The sequence below is a fragment of the Typha latifolia genome, chromosome 4 (genome assembly GCF_019914945.1).
Source record: "Typha latifolia isolate L0001 chromosome 4, TyphaL0001v2, whole genome shotgun sequence".
Taxonomy (NCBI): domain Eukaryota; kingdom Viridiplantae; phylum Streptophyta; class Magnoliopsida; order Poales; family Typhaceae; genus Typha; species Typha latifolia.
The window spans coordinates 6616990-6633359 of record NC_133089.1 but is presented as its reverse complement, the minus strand read 5'-3'; the positions used below and the strand labels follow the sequence as shown (position 1 = coordinate 6633359).

Below are 16370 nucleotides of genomic sequence, written 5' to 3'. Positions count from 1 at the left end.
GTGAATATGGACTGTAATGATCATGATGACTATAACATGCTTTATACACGCATAAACACCGCACCACTTCCACCTATCATTAGTAGTCGACTCGACTAGGCAAGTACCCTACTCACTCGGCCCGGGGTTAAGGGCGAGTGTATCATATATGTCTATACTATTAGCGGCCTACACTGAGGTCGGGAAGCCCGTGTGGCATTCGGGTAGTTATACCGCATAGTCGGGACTAGATTATAATGATAGAAGAATATGATTGTGAGGCGGGGATATAACTCTAGCGGTACCACCCGACGACGCGGGGTTAGGGCGTTCGTTGATGAGCCGAGGGCTCGATTCTCCCGCCGAGGGCGGTGATGATTTAGAGAGAGTGAGATATGAGCTTACGACCGGGGTCCTGAGTCTCATGGCCACAGACAACCGGTCACATGTAGTGTCGCCATACACGTGTAGGTGACATTACCGCTAGATGTGTATATATCCCCCCTCGATGTATGAGATGATGGATGATTATATGATGGATGATTATGTGATGGATGATTATGTGATGGATGATTGTGTCTTAAGAGTATTTACCCTGTGTGGTGAATAGCTCGGTGAGCGATGATGAGTATGATTATTGCTTTGGTAGACATGAGGTGACTAAACCGATATTTTATTGCTATGCATAACATGTAAACCTATGATTGAGATGTGTACGAATAAGAGATTGTCTCAAACTTTATATCTCGTGTGAACCGATCATAATATGTTTGGTAAACTAGCATGTTCCAAGATAGTGATTGGTAATCTTTATCAACCGCATTGACTTAGTAAATTGTGGTAAGTCATTTTAAATAAGCATGTCGTTATCGTTAGCAAATTTAGGCATACATTGGATATACACCTGTGATGTCATTATTTTAGATTGTATGAATCCTACTCGCTGGGCTGTAAGCTCACCCCTCGTGGCATATTATTTCAGAGCTAGAGGACGCAGGTGCGGGTAGCGAGGAGTAGCCGCTTCCTTTCTTTTTAGTACGTACGTAGTTGCATTAAGCCCCTGCGAGGGTATGATGATGACGTTGTATCTTCTTGGACTTTAACATAATATTTTGGATGTATATTTGGAAGGCTTGTTGTGGCTTGTGGAACTTGTATCCGGACTCCTTTAGTTGAGTTTTATGGTGAATTTATGTGGTTGTATGCCTTGTGAAATCCTTGTACTGACAGGTCATGTGATGTACCGCGTGGGAGGATTTACCCACGCGGTTTACACGTGTATTTGGAGGTTAGGGTGTTTCATCAGCGGTATCGGGTTGGCGCGATAGTGCATCCGCCGCTCTATTTTCTATTCCCTTATTGTATTGGATTTCATAATCATATCCTAGTAATTTTGTGTCCCATCGCTGCTGTGCCGGAGTGTGTATGTATTGTCCCATAAAGTATGGAAGGAATTGGCCAATGCTCTTCACCTTGCTTGGATCGGCTGCTACACCTTCTGCTGAAATGATATACCCCAAATATTTCACCTTTCTCTCACACCACAAACATTTAGACATCTTGACTTTTAAAGAATTTACTTCAAGTAGCTTCTGCACTTCATTTAAATGTTTCAAATGATATTCAAAACTTCTACCATATACCAAAATATCATTGAATAACACCAACACATACGGACATAAGAGTGGCCTAAATATATCGTTCATTACGCTTTGAAATGTTGCCGGAGCGTTGATCAATCCAAAGGGCATGACTTGAAACTCAACCGTCATGAGCTCAAAAAGCAGTCTTGTGCACGTCTTCGGGGTGAACTTAGATTTGGTGATATCTAGCTCTAAGGTCAAGTTTGTTGAAATAAAAAGCCCCTATCAATTCATCCATTAACTCTTCTGTCACCGGTATTAGGTACCGATCTTTGACGGTTATGGCATTGGGTGTTCGATAGTAGACACAAAAATGTCACGAACCATCATTCTTACACACAAGCAAAATTGGTGACGAATAAGTAGTATTGCTTAGTTGGATGATTCCTTGTCCAAGCATCTTGGCTACCAACTTTGTTATCTTTTCCTTTTGAATATGAGGATACCGATAGGGACGCACATTTAGCCGACTCAACTCTTGATACAATAGCTATCTTATGGTTTGAATTTCTACACAGCAACATTCCTTGTGGCTCTTCAAGTTATTCCGTGTTTCATCCCAGTTGTAGTTATAATCTGTGAAAGACATAAATACTAAAGTTGTAGATTAGAAAGTTACGGATCTAATCCACTTAGTTTTGTAATTTTCTAATACCGGAGAATATTTGACGAATATTTTTCCACGATCGTGTAGACTGATTCGTGTAATACATTCAGATCTTGAAGGAATCGTTGCGTAGCCTATCATTGGTTCAAGAACTCATCAATTGGTATCAGAGCCTAACAATTGGTATCAAAGCAAGCGAACCTCAGTCCTCCATTAATGATTGAAACAGGGAAGATGACATCAACAAAGAGAACTATGGAGAGCACACCGACAAGGGAGGACTCAATCCATTTGGGGCGACCACGACAAGACTGAGTCAACCAATGTCCATGAGTGTGAATATGGATGAACTTAGGGGCATGTTCCATACATTGATGCATAGAGTTGACTCAATTCAAAAGGATCACAATGACTTCAAGGAATATGTCAAGAACAGATTTGATTCGTTATCTCTTCGACAACGATCGAAGTTTCAAGAAGGACCAGCAACGAGACCTCATCGAACTAATACCGCACAGGTCCAAGTGCGTCATGCGAGTGCCAATGATCCCCTCTTACCTATACCCCACAGGTGCGTCATTCCCCACCTCTGTTGCAAAACCCAAGACCGGCGGTGGTGGAATCCGAGAGGTGTGCGGCACCGGTGTGCTTCATCGATGAGGAAGATTGGCACTTTGAGGATGAGATTGATCCCATTGGAGATGGTGATGGACGTGCTTGAGGATTTAGAGAAGGTGATCAATTTGCATAAAAGTTTAGATCTGAACCAAGGATCTTTTGTGAACTCAACAATGCTATTCGGGGGAGAACCGCACACTTGAATTTCCCAAAATTCTAAGGCGGTGATCCAACGGATTGGGTGTTTCAAGTTGAACAATATTTTAATTGTCAAGGTACAATAGAAGATACAAAGATCCAGATGGCAAGCTTTCACCTCTAGGGAACAGCATTGCATTGGTATAGATTGGTTATTCATGGTGGAGGATTTACCAGATAGGCTAATTTTTGTAAGAGGATTACATGCAGATTTGGAACTGCAGCATATGAAGATTTTGCTGCCACATTAAGCAAGATGGTTCAAAGGACGACCGTACTTGAGTACCAAGCTGAGTTTGAGAGAGTTAGTAGTCGTTATGAGCAACCTTGGGCCGAACCGACATTAATGAGCATATTTAGTTTAGGGCTGCAGAATGAGATTCAAGCAGATGTTCGTGCTCTTTGTCCTACTACTCTTGAGGATGCCTTTGAGAAGGCTGTGAGGATGGAGCAAAAACATAAGGCTCTAAAGATGACAGCAAAAATCAATTGGGGCAATCGAGATGGGCGGTTTGCACCTAGAACGTCGGCTGGAAATTCTGCGGTTTCAAAAACAGCGCCTGCGAGTACTAGACCACGACCACCTTTGAGACATTCTTCCAATGTTAGAGGAGGCACGAACCCCTCGTTCGAACTCTCACACCTGCCTAGGTGGAGGAGCGAAGAGCGAAGGGCCTTTGCTTTCGATGTGATTAGCGTTTCACCCCTGGTCATTGATGTTCTAAACCAATCGGTAGTGTGATTATAACAACCCAACTCTAAAAAAAAATTATTTTGGCACGACGTGGCCGGCCTCGTGCCCATGCAAGCTGCTCATGCAGCTTGCATGGTGGGGGTGCCACGCGCCCACTACCGCTGTCGTAGCCAACGGGCTGCGACCAACTGGCCGCAGCGGGCCCCGACGCCACCGCAACTCCTCCATCGCCTTCCCTCACTCTCTTTAAGTCTATCTCTCTCTCTCTATCTCTCTCTCGGTCACTCTCTCACTCTACTCACTCTCACACTCCTTCCTCTCCTTATTGCCGACGTCGACCCGCCGCCACCTTCCCAAAGTCGTCGCCGCCGGTGAGATCCCTCGTTCCCCCTCTCTTTCCTTTTCTTCCTCTCTCTCTCTCTCTCTCTCTCTCTCTCTCTCTCTCTCTCTCTCTCTCTCTCTCTCTCTCTCTCTCTCTCTCTCTCTCTCTCCAGCGGTCGGTGCACTCCCTGCCGGCCCGGGTCCGCAACCTCCTCCCTCACCTTCTCTCTTTCTTCTCTTCCTCTTCTCTTCTTCTTCTTCTTCTTCTTCTTTCTTTCTTTCTTTTTCTCTTTCTATATCAACTTCTTCTCCTTCTTTCTGCACAGTGCTGGGCCGAGCCCAACACTGATAGCAAATTTAATTAATTAATTAATTAATTATTTTATTTATGTTATTTATTTAGGTATTTTTCTTCTTAATTAATTTAAATAGATTATTTAGACATTAACTATTTTAATAATATTATATGTATTCTTCAATATAATTTTATTAATGATAATTTTTATAATTAATGATTAATTAGGTATAAATATAGGTAATACATATATTTATTTATTTATTTATATATCTATTAGATTAATAGATAGATTTGTAAATTATAATTATTAGATTTATATTCTAATACCCTCATCATATATATTTTAAGTATTTCTATTAATTTTATGATTATTCTGCAAAAAATAAAATACTAAGCTTATTTAGTTATTTATTTATTATTTTATCGAGTAAAGACTGCATTGTCCCTAATTAATCAAGATAGTGTATGAATTATAAAATTAATTATAATTAGACCTTGTCTATACTTATTTAGCTTTTTATTTTATTTTATAATTATATATTTAGGAGTACTCTCATATAAAAGGAAACATGCCTCTTCTCATTATGTTATAACTAACATTTTATAATAATAATATAATTATAATATTTGAATCGTATCTATATTATAGACCTAGTTAAGTAATAAAAATAAAGAAAAGTGATTCTAAACCTAATAAACATTTACATTTTAATTGAATTAATTCTAATTATATAAACGTATCTATGCATGATTATTTGACTTTATCTAGAGATGATTACAGTCGAACATATTTTTATGATGCATAGAATTAGGATTAGGCTGATCTTGAATATGAGTATGATGATGATAAATAGATATGATTAGAGATGATTATACTGTTATGACTTTGTGTCGGAGTGATTTCTAGTATGAGTGTGCATGTGATAGACTAGCAGGAGTATGCATGTGTTAGATACATGGTTGGAGTCTACATTGCATTATTTTTCTTTTAATTCCTGTTCCACCTAAATTCGTGTTATGCATTGACTCGTTATCGTACTGGATATATGCATGTAATCTGGCATTTAGAACGAATGCATGAAATATGATTGATAGGATAGTTGATAAGAAGCATGGGAATACTCGGGTAGGCTCCAGGGTTAGGGGCGCCTGGAGTGATGATTATAGTCGCTGTTATGCGATATCTCGTGGCCTATGTCCGAGGTTAGTTGAGTTTGTGCGCACAGACAATCGGACACATGCCGTTCGCCAGGGCATATGTGGCGAGTTATCCTCACGAGGTTTCTATCAACTATGTGGGTGTCCAGTCTTGATAGATATTGATACCCTAGTGGGTAGCGAGGTATGATTATATTTGAGATACTCTGCGGATGACAGAGTATGCTCTGAGCCTTTGGACATGATGTTGAGACTAGGTACCGGTGTTGGGCTGTGCATAGTGGTCTAGTATAATGATATTATACCAAGATGTCGGTGATGATTGTGATATTGAGAAATGCATATGATTTCATTATCATTTGGTTACCTGATTATCGAGTGATCAATATGCATCATATATGGTTGCATTTGTTATCATTACATGGTCATGGTTGGCATGCATCATGTGTCATATTTGAGAAAGAGTTATGATAATATGACATGGAGATTTATTTATACATTATCGAGGATTATATATTTTATCAGTTATGACATGACATGTTATCTATTTTTTATTTATGTATTATTGAGGAACATTCATATACTCATTTATGGCATGATGCTCTTTCTGATTCATATTATCCAGTACATGATTTACTCTCTATTTGGCATCACTTATTCAGAGTAAGGTCTATTCACTGAGCCTTTTGCTCATGACTCTCTTTATTTCTTTCCTAACCCCCTCAGATATGTGGTACGTGATAACGACTTGAGATATGTTGAGAAGATATTTTAGAGCGATGATGAGGTGAGTTATAGATGCAAGACGGTATAGATGATAATTTAACTAGATATTGAGTTGTACCAGTATTTGATATTTGTACTCTTTTGTATTAGACAATTAATTGTATAATATAGGTCGAATCACAGTGTACTCTTATATTAGTCATTTTAGTTGTATCTTGATGGTTTGTTGTGGCCTGTGTGGGTCCTGCTAGATTATGTAATAGTTTAATGTATATTATTGTAGACCGGGATATTCATATGTTAACGGGTTTATTTGGTTAATAGTATGATTTATCTGGTGATGGATTACGTGATCATGGATAGATTAGCAGGTTTTATTTGATAATGTCATGATTATATGTGCACATGAGAGTATTTGTGCGTGACGGGCCCCGCCCGACCTGTCGCATGTGTCACGCGTGCCGTGTGGGCATGCACGTGCCCGTGCCGGGCAGGGGCGTTACATGTTTAGATCCTCTATTTGCCTTCTAGTAGCCATCGCTCGAGTCATCGTCATCAATGGTACGTCTGAGGTCAGTTTGGCTTTGATACCACTATTACGATCTGGCTTAATGATGTTGCAACAAACTAAAGATCAGTCCCGATTTTATCTAGAACGGAACTTTCGAGGAGAACTGTGGATGATATAGCCATCTAATAGATCTAAACTTTTGACAAGTTGTTCCTCTTGAAGTAAGTGATCCAACGCAACTAAAATCACATTGATCGAATATGTAGATCAGAAGTTATAAGGGAAATACTAATAGTTGGTCAGGTGGTGGCGTGATGGATGTGATTAATGGAAGATGAAATAATGGTTAGGTATTGGTGAAGACAATGGCAGCGATGGTTGAGTACAGTATTAAGCTAGACGAAGGGGAAGAGGGTGGACCGATTTTTGAGAGGCAAGGGGGCATGGTCAGATTGAAGAAGAAATGAGACGACATCTGATGATGGATGTCGTTGGAGGAAGAAAATAAAGATTTGGGAAGGAAAACTTCAATAATTCATCAATAATGTTTAATTAGGTTGCCTTTCATATATTTAGATACTATCCTAATAAGCAAAATAATCAAAAGATAACCCTAGGACAATGCGTTAAACGCGTTCGAACATTAAATTTATTCTTTGTCTTTGCGAACATGTGCAGGTGTTCGAACGCAGTCGAATGTGCTAAATACATTCACTGTATTTGCAAACGTATGCAGGCGAACGACGTGTTCGAACGCGACCGCTAAAATTTTTTATTCTTCCAAAACAAAAGTTATTTTCAAAACAAAAGTCAGGCCCAAGCCATATCTAGCTGAATCATAACAGATTGCAGAGAAGAGTGGGATGCAGCAGACTTTAAAAGAAAAATAGTGGGAATTGAGTTCAACTAATATTGGAGAATGAGAGAGGATTTTAATTGGCTATCTAAAAGTATTTTGGTAATTATAAGAGCCTATTTTAACTTGTCACATGCATTTAAGGGAATTCTAGCCATTTAGTTGTCATATGATTTAAACAATGACAACTTATGGATGAAAATGACTAACAAAATTATAAGAGAAGAGATAAAGTGAAATATTTCTAATAAGTCATGGGGCCATAGTGTACAAAAAGAAAATTTATTAGGTCATTGTGAAAATCAAAAAAAGGAAAAAATCAGTTATTCAATTACTAGATTTGTTGTACGTACATCTTACTTTTTCCTATGTAATGTACTACACCAAGTTCTAGGGCAAGCAAAGCTCTCTCGCCTTTTCATTGTTTTTTCTTAGAAGAAATTCTATACAGTAGGAGACCAACAAATAGTTTGAGATTTCATTAATAACGATATTAGTAATAGTAACTCTATCCACAGAGAAAGCTATCGTCCTCTCCGATATTTAAGCTTGGCTCTTGCCCCTTAAAGAGGGAAAATATTCTAAATTTTACATTAATTTTTTCTGGTGATATTTTTATCGGCCACGAAAGTTATTTGTTAAATCTCATAAAATTTATTACTCTTTCACCCGTTGTCTTGTAAATAGTTCAGGTCAGCATCTGTGGGCGTATTCTCTGCCAACGGAAACATCAACGTCTCCAGAAGCCTTGTGCCTCGGGAAACTTGGCAGTTGGTAATAAGGAGATACGCCGTGTTCCTGCAACCAGGTTTGTAGAATATCCTTGCCGTCCTTCCTATCACCCCATTCCTTCGCGATCCGATGTATCCAACGAATACCACCTCACCCTCCGTCGGTCCTTGTCTCCTTCCTCCCTTCTCCACTACGCCAACCTCACTATCTATTTCCTCTCTCGCGTCCCCTTTTTTTTGCTATTTCGCGTTGACGCAAGAAGCTCGAACCCTTCCTTCCATCGAAGGGCAACTCCGCGCCTTTGAAAACGATCCGATCTCGCCTCCCCTTTCTACCCCATTGCTTTCGCTTGGGTCCATTCGAAGCCTTAGTTAGATTCACTAGGGTTTCCTTTTGATTGTGGTGGGGAGATGGATCTGGAGAAGAAGCCCGTCGTCTCGAATGTGGGGGCATGGGCGATGAACGTGGTCAGCTCCGTCGGGATCATCATGGCCAATAAGCAGCTCATGTCCGCCGGTGGCTACGGTTTTTGCTTTGGTAATTTCTTCAACCGCATTGGATTCTGATGCATTAGGAGATATGTTGTCTCGGGGAGATTGGATCTTGGAAGTTAGATCTGGTGTCTAATTGTGTGTCAGTGAAGAAATTTAGTTGCTTTTTTTTTTTATCTAGAATTGATTCTCAGATCTGGATTGATGGTATAAACTATTGTAGATCTGTTTATCTACTTTTGGATTTTAGTTGGATTTGTTGAAATTTACTAATTTTGTTACTCATCTTGCAGCAATGACACTAACAGGGTTCCATTTTACTGTGACGGCGCTTGTTGGATGGGTTTCGAACGCGACCGGCTACTCCGTATCCAAGCATGTTCCTTTATGGGAGCTCATATGGTTCTCTATTGTTGCTAATATGTCAATTACCGGAATGAATCTTAGTCTCATGCTGAACTCTGTCGGATTTTATCAGGTCTGTACTTTAAGGCCGTATTTATTAAGATTTGTCCATCTATGTGGTAAGGTGAGTAACATTGGGAAAAATATGCAGATTGCAAAATTGAGCATGATACCGGTGGTTTGCATAATGGAGTGGATACTACATAGCAAGCATTACACTACGAAAGTGATAATGGCTGTGGTGGTCGTAGCTTTCGGCGTTGGAATTTGCACTGTCACTGATGTGGAGGTCAATACAAAAGGATTCCTTTGTGCATGTGTAGCTGTGTTCTGCACATCACTGCAGCAAATTGTAAGCATATTAACTTTTATTTTCTGAAGATTGAATCTATCAGTTAAACATGCAATTCTCTTTTTGACTTTGCTATCTCGTCTATGTTGCTAGCTATATACATTGTTGACAAAATCAAGGGTTTCACTAAAATAATAGCAAAATCATGGAGAATACTTCTAAGTTTCGTTAGAGAAAATCCTTTCTGGCCAATTAAGTGTTTCTTTTCTAACAACATTCCATGGATACAATTTTTTTGGATTGTAATCGCTTGGAATAAATACAGTTGATAGCAATCAATCTGCTTATCTGGTTGTTCCTTGACTTCCTTTTACTCTTTCAAGTCTCAAAGGAGAATAAATATCTTATAGCGTTTAATATTGCTGTGAAAAGGTAAGTTAAAATTGAATTTTCGAGACTGACATTATTCTTTTGAGTCTCACGAGGAGGAAACAGAAGGAATTTTATGAAGCTTATTAATTTATGACTAGTGGATTCATAAGATTTGGACTCAATTGTGAAATATCTAATTAAAACCTCTGCTGCATCCAAGGTTCATTGTATATCTTTGGCCCTCTTTTGTGAAACAGTGAACAAATCTAATTTCAAATCCTATGTGGAAGTAATTCAATCACCTGTGAAGCATTTATTCTTTTCTTCCATTTATCTATGGGCATTAATTTGCAATTGATGCATCCATTCCTGTTTTGTGCATAAGCTTTCAATAATTTTGATAACCTATGTTTGATACTTCTCTTTTACATTTTTCTTCTCTTTCTCTGCAACCTAGAGAACCAAAAGGAGGCTACAAAAACAAAAATTTCATCAATATGGTTGATGCTGAGAGTAAGAAGAAAATTGATATTAAACTTTGGCTAATGGGAAAAGAGAGAGAAAGAGAAAGGAGAGAGAAGAAAGAAAAAAAATTTAGAAAAAATAAATTTGTCTTGGCAGTAATAGAGAGAGAGGAAAAGAGAGAGGGAAAGATAAAGGAGAGTCATTATCAAAGTTTTGAGTAAGTTAATGACTCCATATATGAATAATTATTATTTTCTTAATTTCTTATTATTTTTCTAAATTTTTAAATTTTTTTGTATTTTTAAATAATATTTAAAATCTTACATAATTACAAAATAGTCTAATTTGATACAAGTGACTAATATGGCATATACAGTCGATATGTATTGTATTTTTGGATGATCAATTTCGATCCCATGTAGGGGGATAGATGTAAGTGAGTTTGATCCATTTAATGATCAATTTTGCCATGAGTCTATCCCCTTTTTCTACCTAGGATTCCATACATTGGTTCTCTTTTGTTTTCTATTTTCTATTATAATTATTTTATTGTATTTTCATTTGAATAATTGCGTAATACACATTTTTATAATTATATTTGCAGAAATAATGAAGTTGCTCTCCCCTTTCTCTTTCAACTAAATGTTGGATTGGTTGTAGAATTTACATTTATTTACTATATTTGTATGTACATCTTAGATATTATATTTCAATTTAAGAAATGACGATTCAGCAATATATTTGATCTCATTAATGTAATGCATTTTGGAATAGTTTAATGTACTATACAGCATGCAATGCCTTGAAAGTAATTACATTGGAACACTTCTGTTTGATGTATATTTATATCTTTCGTGATGATAAATATTTGAACTAGTGCTTTCTTCTTGTTCCAGACAATTGGCTCTTTTCAGAAGAAGTACAATATTGGTTCTTTTGAGCTCCTGAGCAGAACTGCTCCAATACAGGCGACTTCTCTTCTTCTGTTTGGCCCTTTCATAGACTACTTTCTCAATGGGCAGTCCCTTCTAAAGTATCATTTTTCTACTGGAGCAACTGTAAGTTTAAGACATCAAGAATCATATCTGCTTGCTTATGGATTTCAATTATCATAATGTATATCAGTTTATGTGGTGGCTAGCAAAATTTCTGTGGTTGAAATTTGAAAAGATTCAGCTCAATTTATGAATTCTACTGACTCTATTTGAAACTAACGTTACATTGATAAGGCAATATGTTGTGTTAAGAGTATAAAAGAATTAGACCACCGTTCTCTAATAGCTTAAACTTCTAGAGAAAATGGTGAGATAATATAGTAACAGAGAGTAAGAGTAGCTAAATTTGAATCCCACTGTGCCTAACCTATTATTAAAAATATAAAATGTCCACCACTTAATTAAAATCCACTTTTTCGATCTATCAAAATTTAAAATGTCTCCTACTATTCTCTAACAGCGTAAACTCGTAGAAATGATAGTGAGTTAACATGTTAATCTTATGCAAGTATCATATATGTCAAGCAACTACAATCTTAACGAGTTAAGTACACTTGTCTTGTTAATTGCCAGGGAAGCTGAGTTCATTTGTGCAAATCAGAGTAGCATTGCTGTTGCTAGCTTATTTTTCATGCAATATTTGATTGATATGTTCATATAATATCTTCAATTTGATGGTATGCTTTATTATTTTGTCAAATTAGAACTAAGACAGGAATTACGCATTTAGCTACAAACTTTTTTTTTCTTATATCCTTTTATTGTGCAACCTTAAGGAACTTTTGGTTGCTTCCAGTGTAAAAATTGTTTTTCATTCTTTTGCAGTTCTTCATACTACTTTCCTGTTCCCTAGCGGTCTTCTGCAATATGAGTCAATACCTCTGCATTGGGCGATTCTCTGCAACATCCTTCCAAGTTTTGGGGCACATGAAAACTGTTTTTGTATTAATTTTAGGATGGGTATTGTTTGATTCGGCCCTCACCTTAAAGAACATACTTGGAATGCTTCTCGCCGTGATGGGCATGATAGTCTACAGTTGGGCTGTGGAGTCTGAGAAACAGGCCAAGATGACATATATCAGGAGTGAATATAAATTGGATATGGAGGATGTGAAGCTCCTAAAGGACAAAGCAAATGGCCTGGCTGTGTCTGATCTCGAGCATGGGGCCATAAAGAGCTGATTATATCATTTTTTTCCAAAGTTTATATTTTTTTCTCTTTCTCCTTTTTGGATCCGTCATTTTCCAATGTTCCTCTCAAAGTCAAGTTGATTTTTTCAATTCTTTTCTCTGCACAAGAGCTCCTGAGTTGGTGTGAAGTCAGGAGGTTTTCTTTTCAAATATATCATAAGTTAGTACTGTAGGAATTTCTGTTGTATAGACCACAACTTCCCATCTTTTTATGATGGTAAACCATAATTATGAGAAATCATCTTGTGGAAACAAATCTATGTCTCCTGTATGTCTCCATAATTCATTAAGTTGCAGTTCAGAGATGCAATCTTCATGTTCAAACTAGCTAAGATTATAAATATAATTCTATTGGGTTGATCCGAGATTTGAATCTTATTGAGATGTGGATGTTAATTGTTATCTAGTTGGGAGGTGAAAAAGTTGAAGACTAATTGTCAATTTTGATTAATGTTTCTGTAATGGACCTCAGTTTAGTCTTCATTGATTGGTGTTATGTTGGCAATAGCACTTAAATGTTGCATCAAAAGTCATGCCTTCTGTTTCTGTTTGCTTGGTGATGGTTTTGAGCTGTTACTGCTGTAGATTCTCTGAAGAATCGAAGTAAGGTTTCCATAGGCGACACCCCTGGAGGAGACTCAATCCTCTCGGTTCTTTGTATGAATAAGATGGTCCATTATTTTGGGTGGAAACGGATGGATACTGATGGAATAGTAGCAAACCCATATATGTATTATTTCCTCTTTTTTTCTTTTTCAGATATATTTATGGACTCATTGCAGTTATCTTTTTTCACTGATGAATTTTTAAAAAAAACTAAAATAAAATATAATTAAGTTTAAAATGTCCGCATTTGTACTAAAAAATATCTAAATTTTGGTAACAATATGACTAGACTGTTGTGTGCATTTTTTGTGTAAATTGTCCACACTGGTTATAGAAATATATAAATTTAATGTAAAAAGATGGGCGCATATAGTTTTTAAGAGCCCAATCTCACCGTAATTAAAACTTAAAAAGACTTTTTGGTGGAAATGTCCTACATAGACAATGATTGGACAGTAAACTTTCTTATTATATTAGCTAAATAAGGACACAAATATAGATTTGATGTCAGAATATATCCTAGTTCATTTTGTAAAGTTGTAAAAAAAGATAATCATACTTAAGTTTGTAAATTATATTATTTATTCTAAATATTTCTCATTCACATAAAAATATCAAATCCATTTATTCTACATTTATTTCACTATTTTCATAATATTTGAAAGGAAAATTTGCATATAACAATCTATTTTTTAAATAAAATTATAGTTTACACTATACATTTTTACTATTTGTAAATCGAACAATATAATTTGGCAAATATATACAATTAAATATGTTAATTAAACTTAATTAAACATCTGAGTTAAATTAACTAGATTAAAAATAATTATAAAAATACTCTCAACTAAGTCATACTAAGAAAATTTAAGTCATTTTAGACATAAAATATCTCTACTTAAAGGAATATTTTCAAGGTATTAATTCAAATCTAATCTAAGATGTTTTATGCACATATTCACTAAACCATATTACACGATTTACAAATAACAAAAATATAGAGTGTAAATATTAATTTTGTTAAAAAAAATAAAGTATTATATGCAAATTTTCTTAATTTAAACTATATCGATAAACATATAAATATGGATATAAAATAGAATCTCAGGTACCAAAAAGATAATATATATATGACTTAGATAGAAAACCCTCTCCTTAGTCAAATAAAAAAAAAACATGGGACAAATCACTAGATCCAATACCAGATCAAATAGCAAGGGTGCAAAGTACATGCACTCATACATAAAAAAAAAAAAACCCCTTCAAGTCCTTGTTGAATTAGATCACCTCCTCTAGAGGTGGATTTCGGTAGTACTTAATACGCGTTCTAATTGATATTTTTAGTTTGAATATAGATATTAGATAAATAGTAAAATTTAAAATATATTCTAACTAAATAAATACGGATACAAATCAAATATAGATATGATATTAAATGTATAGAAATTACAAATAGAATATGGATCAGACCTTAATGCGAACTTAACCTGATACATTCATTAATATATTCAGTACATATCATGCATTAAGGATAAAAATGAGCACTCAAGTTCTCTATTTCTACTCTGACCTAATAAGCTAAAATGATATTCAAGTAAGGCATAAAAATAAAACAAGCAAATTTAAACTCAATAACACACTCAAGTATGAGAGTGCTAGAATGATACTCAAGTAAGAGATACAAATAGAACAAATAAAATTTCTAGTCAGACACAACGTTTTTGTTTACTTTAATTGAGTTTAGATTTGAAGAGAGTGTAGTTATTTGTAATTACATTTGAAGAGAAGTTCTTACATAAAAATTACTAAAGAACTAAAGTTATTTGTAATTGAGTACAAATAGGTCAAAACTTCTCTTCAAATGTCATTCTCATTACATTGGAACTGCGTATAAAAATTCAATTACAAAAGCAATCTGATCACACAACTACACCAAACTGAGCAAACTAAAGAATTAAGAAACTACACTAGCCTTCATCTACCAGAAAAAAAAGTTGGAGGAGTCTCTACCAATCAACACACCTTGCTTTAAATGGTCGAAACTACACTAGCCTCCACACGCTACGAAAACCACATGAAATTGTTGTCATGGCATTGCTTTCTGCACTCGTTTTGTTAAGATTGAAGTTCGATTTGATAATATCAATTAGTCTGACATAGAATTCGTTGAAAGTCTCCAATTTGTCTATCCTACTAAGAGTCTTAAAAAAAGTGATGAATTTTTAAAGTTTAGAAAGTTTCTCTAAGTATATCTTATGGTTCTTTATAATTTCGCAGAGTACTTATGTATCTGAACTCGTCCTAAGTTAAAAGATGGTGACCAGTCTTTTCCTACATATTAATGGGCTTTGGTATCATGTTTTCTCTTAATTTTTTACTAGGAAGAAAGTACCCATAGATTACTGACATTAATACATTCAACAATTAATTTTAAGATGGCCTTCATTCTAGATTCTAGAAGAGAAAGTTTAATCGTAAATCGGTCATCTAAGTAAATTCATATCTTAAGAATCACTTTTAAGATAAGAGGAATCTGTTTTCATATCAATTAAAAATTTGAAGGAAATATAATTTTTAATTTGACTAGATTTAGAGATATAGAAAATAAAATTTAAGTCAAAATTGAAAACCAAATCCTAATTGGATTAGAAAAATAGAGTCCTATTAGATCAGAAAAACTAAATGGGAATCAAACTTGAAAACCAAAATAAAATAGGAGATAAAAACTTTATACTACTCTAACTATAAAATTCGAACTTAAGTCGGGGTGCAAAAAGTGACAGTAGAAAATCAAAAGCCAAGCACATTAAGACACATTTTTTAAGGTGTCTAACTTCTCTCTCATAGAGAAAAAAAGAATCATCTAAAACCGATTAATTTTATTTCACCAAGCAATTAATATAAAACTTAGTTACAATTCCCCCACAATAATCTAATACTGTAAAGTTTAAATAACCTCTTACATAAAAATTATATAATTAACTATATTTTGGGAAGAAGATTGCCTCTAAAATCTTCAAAGCAAGTGCTTTGATGATAAAAGATGCCAATCAACAAATTTTGGTCTACTGGATCAAATAATCAAACATGTGTGCAAAACTTCTCACACTCAGTGATAAAATTTAAAAAATAACACAAGAGAACTCCTCTATAAGGTGCAGGAGGCAAAGTAACATTAGTACATAACCCTACAGGGAGAACCAGAACTAGTG

At 35.6% G+C, this 16370-nt stretch overlaps 1 protein-coding gene across 1 annotated transcript; it reads left to right on the top strand.

Annotated features, from left to right (window-relative positions):
• The first annotated feature begins 8474 nt into the window (after positions 1-8474).
• On the top strand, positions 8475-12808 carry LOC140786491 (UDP-rhamnose/UDP-galactose transporter 2-like). Its single transcript, XM_073134968.1, has 5 exons — positions 8475-8878; positions 9126-9310; positions 9389-9589; positions 11263-11424; positions 12187-12808. Exons 1-5 carry the CDS (start codon positions 8752-8754, stop codon positions 12541-12543), a joined length of 1032 nt encoding a protein of 343 aa, XP_072991069.1. The 5' UTR covers positions 8475-8751; the 3' UTR covers positions 12544-12808.
• The last annotated feature ends 3562 nt before the right edge of the window (positions 12809-16370 follow it).